Source organism: Otolemur garnettii, unplaced genomic scaffold (assembly GCF_000181295.1).
Source record: "Otolemur garnettii isolate 467f Iridium unplaced genomic scaffold, OtoGar3 scaffold00161, whole genome shotgun sequence".
NCBI lineage: Eukaryota > Metazoa > Chordata > Mammalia > Primates > Galagidae > Otolemur > Otolemur garnettii.
The window spans coordinates 2,712,162-2,720,753 of record NW_003852556.1 but is presented as its reverse complement, the minus strand read 5'-3'; the positions used below and the strand labels follow the sequence as shown (position 1 = coordinate 2,720,753).

Below are 8,592 nucleotides of genomic sequence, written 5' to 3'. Positions count from 1 at the left end.
GAGGGGCAAATGCACAGGTAGGGGAAGGCTCTGAGGGGCAAACGCACAGGTAGGGGGAAGGCTGTGAGGGGCAAATGCACAGGTAGGGGAAGGCTGTGAGGGGCAAATGCACAGGTAGGGGAAGGCTGTGAGGAGCAAATGCACAGGTAGGGGAAGGCTGTGAGGAGCAAATGCACAGGTAGGGGAAGGCTGTGAGGGGCAAATGCACAGGTAGGTAACACACTGGGCCCTGGAGCTGAGCCGGGCTTGGACCGGACATGGGAGCAAAGGATGAGAGCGGTGCCTTCCCGCCTCCCAGGCTTCCTGCTCCCCACCCACGGTGGGCTCAAGTCTAAATGAAACTGGAAACGTTCCTATGAGGAAGTAGAAGCCGGAAGCTTATCCCCTCATGAGCTCACAGGCAGGGCCTGCTCCTGGCAGTCCCCCCCACATCTGTCCTGGGGCCCACCTGTCCTGTGGCATGTATGGCTCAGGTGCTAGTGCCGGCAGCACCTTGGTCTCCACACCAGTGACAGCAGCTCCCGGGTTTCTGGGCACTGCCTAAGCTGTCCAGGTCCAATCCCCGCTGAAGCTGGACAGGACCCCACAGAAAGTGAAGTCTCTACCGAGGAGGTCAACAACCCAACCTCAGCTGGGTGCAGGGTGTCCCCTGGCTCACGGATGACCTCAGATTCTCTAGGACACAGCTCCTCCCTCTTCCCTCTAAATAGCTGGAGACTCCAAATTCCTGGCATCAGTACTGCACAGCACTGATCTGAAGACAAGGCAAAGAGGAGAGGGCCTGTCAACTAGAGCCGTACTGTGTGTTCCCGGGAGTCTAAACAGTGCTCAACAAAGCCCTAGCAAGGGCGAGGATCCAGGGCCAGTTAATAGCACAAGCCCCAGTCAGGAGAGAGGATCCAGGAGCAGTTAATAGCACAGATCCAGGAGGAGTTAACAGCACGAGCCCTAGTCAGGAATGAGGATCCTGGAGCAGAACACTAACACAAGCCTCGGTCAGGGGTGAGGTTCTGGAGTGTACACCAGCATGAGCCCCAGTTAGGGTGTTGATCTAGGAACAGTTCACTAGCACAAACTCCTTTCAGGACTGAGGACCTAGGGTCAATCCACTAGTACAAACCCCAGCCGGGTGAAGATCTGGGGTCAATCTTCCACCATAAGCCTCCCGAGAGCCCAACAATAAACTTGGCTGGGTTCTTGCTCTGCCTCTCACACATGTCCTGTGATCACCTTGTGGTCTTGACCATGGTAGTGACCCTCTGGGCGTTGCCTGTGGAATTAGGGTCAACATGCACTTTGGGGTATTAGAGGATCCCACAAGGTAGTACAGGCACAGCTCCTGCACACAGGAGGCCTAAAAAGTCCTCAAAGATAGCATTTCCTTTTTTCAGAGGGTCATGGTCACCAGTCTGCAATCTGAAAGGGTCTGGGAACACAGCAATGGGGAGGACGTGGCCAGCAGGTGTGCTGACCCAGCACCAGGGAGGGATGGAGGGGGCTGAGCTGGGTTCCTGCTGGTGTGAGCAGGTAAGGGCCCAGAGAGCACAGGCTGCCTGCATTTGTGGGGCAGCAAGGTTGATACCCTAGGGTAGGTTACGAAACCCATCCCCAAGGAAATTTCCTGTTTATCCCTCAGCAAAGTGCTTGTCGTAGGGAGGCTCAGTGACATCTGGTCAGGGCGAGCACCATGTGGTTATAGCACACCTTCTGACCACAACTGAAAGACTCGCCAGCAGCCCAGATCACCGTACCCTGCCGTCAGCGGTCCTGCCCACACTCTGTCCAGCATGTGTATCTAACTCTCCTTGAGCCTGCCATGAGCTCACCACCCACTCCCGAGACCTGGGCCGCCCTCCTGGTTCCACACCACACTCGGCCTCCTGTCTCAGTTCAGGACCCTCGTCCCACACCCTAACTCTGCGGGGTGGCCCAGCAGCCCAGAGCAGATACTGCCTCATGCCCAGTGTGTGGCCACAGCCTCTGGCTGGTGCTAAGGGGAAATGAACATTCTGTGATGGCATCCACAGGCTGCAGTGTCACCGGGACACACACTCTGAGACCCTGGAAATAATCTGATCTGTTGTCAGCCTTTGCACAAGCTTCCTTTCAGGCACGGCAGCTGGAATTCACGGCCTTGCCAGTATCTGCAGCTGACACTCGTGGCCGTTCCTCAGCCTCCCTTAGGGTTTCATTGCAGTCCTAGGAAGGTGTGTGGGTCCCACTGAGGAGACACCATTGTTTTCATCCTGATGCCAGTAGACTGACTCGTGTTGGCTGAATGTTCTCAGGAACAGAGTCCTGATCGCTGTAGTCAGTTATGCTTCCGTGGGAATCTGGGCAGTCTAGGGATGCCAGGGGATCATCTGAGTCCAGAGTCTCTGCCATTGTGCCCTGACACCTGCCATCTGCTTCCGTTCCTTTGTGACAGCAGTCACTGAGAGAAGCGGCCCCCGTGGTGGTATCCAGGCTCACAGTGCAGGTGGAGGCTCACCAGCCCCGCAGGGCCAATAAACCCACTTGCTTGTTCTCTGTGACTTGGGAGGCTGGAGCCACCGGCCTTGTGTTTCTCCCTCCTGCTGGGAAAGTGCCCGGGCAGAATTGGTCCCCCGGCAGGTATCACCATCTTCCATCAGAGAATCTCTTCATGTTACTGATGACACAGATTAATTCTGAAGCCGTAGGGAAAGTGCAGGAAACGACTGTCTGCTGCCCTGTCTTGTCTTTGCTGTCCTGTCGTGGTCCCCACACGTGATGCCCTCCCTGGACACCAGGACTTCCTGATGACTTGTAGGATTTTGGTTCTAACCTGATCCCTGGACTTCCAGGAAAAACAGCAGACAGAGTAGGGAGAAGAGAACAGAAATTCCTCTCCTGGACATCCGCTCTGCTCGGTCCTGTCCCCGCATCCCCTGCCCGGCCCACACAACCCCATTAACGTTGCCTGGGCCCACAGCACAGGGAGGAGGGGGATTCCCATGGGTTTCTTCACACGGCCGTTTACCTGATGTCTGTGCCCTGTTAGTCCCAAAGCCTTTAACTCGGATACTTGGTTCTCGCTACGCACAGTGGCCATGTCCTGAAGTCCCCAGGGACACCAGTCTCCTGGGGACATGCAGGTTGGGTCCCATTAGCATCTGATCCCAGCACCCTTGTCAGTGACAGGCATACTGTTTGTTCTCTGCATGTCTCTGTTCCGAGGCACCTGATTCACTGGCGTTGAGCTTAGGGCCAGGGGCACCATCACTCCCGCCCGGCGTAGCACCTGGCACACGGCACAGGGCAATCTAAACAGCAAAATCCCTGACAACAAGCACCAGGATGTGAAAACTTGGCACTGAGTGGGCCGCTTGGCACTGAGGACACTGTTCGTGATATGAGCTGAAGCAAGAAGGCAGGGCGCGTGGCCTTGCTGGGTCTCAGCTGGGATGCAGCCGTTTCGTGTCTCCATACAAGTGCAGGAGCGCCAGTGTGCGTTCAGGGCTCACAGGGTTTTTGTGAGTGAGCAGATGGGGAAGCAGAACTGCTAGGGACGGGGTCAGCTCCACAGTAGCTGGGAAGTGAGGTACAGAAAGCCGGCTGCAGGGAGGATCAGCGCCGTTAGCGCTGCCCACACACCGCGCTCTGTGGCCTCTGTCTGTCCCCTCTGCTCGTGGAGCCAGCCACAGCTGCAGGACAGAGCTGAGCATGTCATGGCCAGGCTCTTGGCAGGCTCCTGCAGCCCACCTGGGGAGCCCCACCCTGAGGTGTTCCTCACCTCAGTGGCTCTGCTCCTCCACAGGTGACCGCACGGAGGGACAGCACAGAGGGACAGTGGGCTTCCAAAGGCAGGAGCTGTTACCAAAAACACTTCTTCCACTTTCCTCCTCAGGGGCGCGAGGCCCAGCTGGGAGTCCAGGACTTCAGGGGTTCCCTGGCATCACACCCCCGTCCAACATCTCTGGGCCACCAGGAGACAAAGGGGCGCCAGGCATATTTGGCCTGGAAGGTAAGACTCCGGCATGTGTGGGTCAAAATCTCTGGGGCAGGAGCCGTGATGGATGACTCCTTACTTTGGGGGTAGAACAGATGTTCGTTTCCACACCACATTTAGACCCTGGCCAAAGGGGCAGTGGCCACCATGGCTGATCCCGTGTCATCTCTGTCCCCTGGGAGCTGGGTACAGAATGGGGTGTCAAACTGCACTGGGCTCAGGACAGCACCACACACTGGCTCCTTCTCCACTATGCTGAGGCAGATGGGAAACCCAGCGTGCACTTCCCAGCCACATGACAGCTGAGTGCTGGAAGGAGGTGGTGCAAGGGTGACACTCCTGTCACACCATTACCTGTGCGTCCATGTTCCCTGCAAAATGAGAGGTGGGACCCACCCAAGTTCTCCGTCCAATGACAGGAGTCTGTGCACACAGAAGAATATTATTTGGTCTTAAAAAGAAGGGAGGCTGTCATGAGCTACAACCTGGGTGAACCTGGGGTCATCGTGCTAAGTGAAGTCAGCCAGTCACACAGGGACAGATTCCGCTGGAGTCACCACATTGGTAGAATGTGGGTGGCAGGCAGCAGGTGCCCGGGGTCAGGTGAGGGGGTTGGGGAACCTGTGCCTAGTGGAGGCCATCAGCGCCTCAGACAGTGAGAAAGCTCTGGAGGTAGATGTCAACCACTGAACCTGCTTACTGTGTCTGAGTGGTGCACTTGGAAATGGTGAAGCTGCTAAGTTTTATACATATTTTACCATGATGTAAAAATAAAAGAAAGATAAGCCTCAAGAAGTTACAGACCTGAGCAGGTAACTCTGCACCCAGCCACCTGCCCCAGGAGCCCCAGTGTCCCGAGGGCCATGGCGGTACCTCCTTGGGGCCTTGCTCAAACTCCTTTCTTATCATCCATGCCAACAGGGTACCAAGGCCGCCCAGGGGCACCGGGGCCTGCTGCTCTTCCTGGAACCAAAGGAGACGTGGGAAACCCCGGAGCTCCCGGAGTCCCAGGGACCAAAGGATGGGTTGGGGACCCAGGGCCCCAGGGAAGGCCTGGCGTGTTTGGCCTCCCAGGGGAGAAAGGTAACAGTGCCCGGCGGCCATGGTCATGGTGACTGGAGCCCCTCACAGCACGTGCGTGTCCCAACATTCCATTGTGTTTCAGGGCCCAGGGGTGAGCAGGGACTCATGGGCAGCACTGGAGCCACCGGGACTGTGGGTGACAGAGGCCCCAGGGGACCCAAAGGAGACCCAGGATACCCTGGTAAGTGCCATCTTCACGCTACAGGGCTCAGTGGCTCAGGCCACATCCTCTGTGAGTGTTCTGCCTCGGGCCTGGAAGCATCCCTGAGGCCAAACAGCCAATATCGCTCTGGCCCTGCCACACACTCTGAAGAACAGAGGGAAAACTAAGGCCGGGCTCCCAGTGCACCTGGGGGTGGGGGTGGGGGTGGGGCAGCCGGCGGAAGGAATGTTAGCAGTTTAAACAGCAGGTGCAGAGTGAATTCATGGTGGGTCATAATCCACCTCATCCCTGGAAAGCAAGATTGTTCCAGGAAGGCCCAGGGTGGGCTTCAGTGAGGTAGAGGTCAAAGCGAGGAGGAGGTCCTCAGTGCTTACGGGGGCTTTTCTTTCCCCTTCCAGGTGCACCTGGCCCTGCAGGATCTCCAGGGATTGCAGGAGTCCCCCCAAGGATCGCGGTGCAGCCTGGGACAGTGGGTCCCCAAGGGAGGAGAGGTCTTCCGGGGGCACAGGGCGAGATGGGGCCCCAGGGCCCCCCTGGAGACCCAGGTAGGTGCTGCACTACGGCTGCTGGGGAGGAGCTTGTCCCGTTCACTTCGTGTGCACTGTGGTCCCCTGACCAGCAGTGCTGGCCCCAGCTGGACTTCCAGGTACACTCAGCTTATCTGATGGTTTGCAGGTCTCCGTGGGGCCCCAGGGAAGGCCGGGCCCCAGGGAAGAGGCGGTGTGTCTGCAGTTCCAGGCTTCCGTGGGGATCAAGGGCCTGTGGGGCACCAGGGGCCAATTGGCCAAGAAGGTGAGTGACCAGTGGGGAAGGAGAGGGCAGGGGCCTCTGCAGGAAAAGGACAGATGAGTGCAGAAGAGGAAGAGATGGGCCGCCGCTCTCACCATGCCCTCCCCTCCTGCCCCAGCTTGCCTCGCTATCCGTGGGCAGGAGTCACAGTTGTTCCTGGAAAAGTTCTTGAGATTTGTCTTAATCCCTTGAGCTCACTCTGAGCCAGTGATGTGAGCAGCCATGGAGAAATTAAACACAGGGAAATAGCAGCCCATCCTCCTGGGTGTCCCACAGGGGAGACACACGTACATGGGAGTTGCACATCCAGATACCAAGTCCATTGGGGCAGGAGAAGCAGCAGGGCAGGGTGGAGGGGAAGGTCCTAGAAGAAGGGGCAGCAGCAGGTGTCCCTTGGAGGGGAGGAGCTGGCTGCTTTCAGCCTGTGCAAGGGCTGTTGTCTTGGAGATGGGTCACCCTGCTGTCCTCTGGGGCAGAGTGCCTGCTCATGCTACTGAATACAGAGTTTAGGTGAAACCCTTCCCAAGAGGCTCTAAAAAGACAGACTCGAGCTTGGGGAGGGACAGCCTCCCTCCCGGGTGTCCCTGCGGCTCCCCTGGGGCAGCTGTCTGTCTTGCTTGGCTCTAGGTGCACCGGGCCGCCCAGGGAGCCCGGGCCTGCCGGGGATGCCAGGCCGCAGCGTCAGCATCGGCTACCTCCTGGTGAAGCACAGCCAGACGGAGCAGGAGCCCATGTGCCCCGTGGGCATGAACAAACTGTGGAGCGGCTACAGCCTGCTGTACTTCGAAGGCCAGGAGAAGGCCCACAACCAGGACTTGGGTAGGTGGCCGCCTGCCCCCACTGCCCAGCACCCTCAAGGTCAAAGGCCATAGGGAGATCCTTGGTCCTCCTGACTGAAGACCTGGCCCACCCCCCCTCCCAGGGCTCAGAGAGGACCTTAAACACAGGAACCTCCCATTGAACTTGGCATCCACCCCCACAGGCTTGAGTGTGGCCTGAGCCACATGCTGCCCCCTGCACTGGGGCCACCTGGTGTTTTACCTCCTCCTCACTGTTTGTGCCAAGTTCTGTCCCCACCCCACCCCCAAGGTGTCCCAGGAAAATGGACATGTCATGTGTTTGTGTGTAGCCAAGTAAGCCTTTAAAAGGCATCGCAGTGACTTAAACACAGAATAAGGAAACAAACACAAAGTAAAAGTAGAAGTGGGGACGTCTCAGTCTGTGGTCCCCAGGAGGGCAAGATGTGAGGGGCACTCAGGACGCAGGCAATCTTGTTTCTGCAGTGCAGGGGACACTGGCCATTCAGCCTGTGGGGGCAGGGGGGTTGTCAAGCTGGACCCTTAGGATGTGTGCACATTCCAGTCCGTGAGGAGCAAAGGCAGACAAGCACAGGACCCCAAACACAGCCAGCAGTGGGGCCAGGCATCATCACTGTTTGCTGAAGGTGGGCGCACATCTGGCTCTAGGATTCCAAGCAGTGGACATGCAAAGGGAAGGCTGCTTGGCTGAATAAGCTACTTGGGTCCTAAGATAAAGGCCATCCTGGAACCCAGAGGCAGTGGTGCTCTTGGGAGGTGGGAAAGCCAGGGACTCCTCTGGAGGGCACCAGGGGCTACGGAGCCAGGCCCTTATTGTCGATGCTGTCAGGTTTCCGAAACATAGTGCTCACCCATAATCACAAAGACACAGCTCCTGCTGGCCCACCGTGGTCCAGGGGGCCACACCAGACCTTCTAGAAGAGCAGGGTTGCCCTGAAGTGCCAGTGGAATCTGCTCAGTTCTAGGAAAGGGATTGGAGAGTGCCAGTGTGGGGCCCCAGAGGCAGCTGACCCACTCTGGGCCTGGTCCTGGGCACTGTGATGTGGTGCCTCCGGGCCTGGCCAGGGCTGCAGAAGCTTGTCTAGCCAGGCTGGCCAGGACTCACACCCGTCCCCCACAGGGCTGGCGGGCTCCTGCCTGGCACGCTTCAGCACCATGCCCTTCCTGTACTGCAACCCCGGCGATGTCTGCTACTATGCCAGCCGCAATGACAAGTCCTACTGGCTGTCCACCACCGCCCCGCTGCCCATGATGCCTGTGGCCGAGGATGACATCAAGCCTTACATCAGCCGCTGCTCTGTGTGCGAGGCCCCGGCTGTCGCCATCGCCGTCCATAGTCAGGATGTGTCCATCCCCCACTGTCCAGCCGGGTGGCGCAGTTTGTGGATAGGATATTCCTTCCTCATGGTATGTGGCGTCTGCCTGCTGTCTCAGAGCATGGGACCAGGTGGAAATCTAGTTCCTCTCTGCAGCCACCCCTTGGCTGGGGGCACAGCAAGAGCTGTAGCTTTTGTAAGAATAATCAGTTGTTCAGGTTGTGCACAGCAGAAGGGCAGTTGGCCCGGGGCTGAGTGAGAGAGAGGTGGGATGCTGCCTGCACTCTGCTAGCTAGGCCGTGCACCAAGGCATGGGGCTGCTCCCCCGGAGAGAAGGCCCATTAATTCACCACCAAGTCTTTGTTATCAAACTTAGACACAAAGCTGTTTCTACTTTGCCAAAAGTTCTAATATAGAACTTTATGTACAATCCTAAAAATCTTTTTAAAAAAA

At 57.7% G+C, this 8,592-nt stretch overlaps 1 protein-coding gene across 1 annotated transcript in view; it reads left to right on the top strand.

Annotated features, from left to right (window-relative positions):
• The window catches only part of COL4A2 (collagen type IV alpha 2 chain), a 172,023-nt gene that overhangs the window by 160,585 nt on the left and 2,846 nt on the right, over positions 1 to 8,592 (top strand). The window contains 7 exon segments of the mRNA XM_023519194.1: positions 3,869 to 3,985; positions 4,892 to 5,053; positions 5,136 to 5,234; positions 5,615 to 5,761; positions 5,892 to 6,008; positions 6,633 to 6,824; positions 7,944 to 8,230. Coding sequence (XP_023374962.1) covers positions 3,869 to 3,985; positions 4,892 to 5,053; positions 5,136 to 5,234; positions 5,615 to 5,761; positions 5,892 to 6,008; positions 6,633 to 6,824; positions 7,944 to 8,230 — 1,121 coding nt within the window.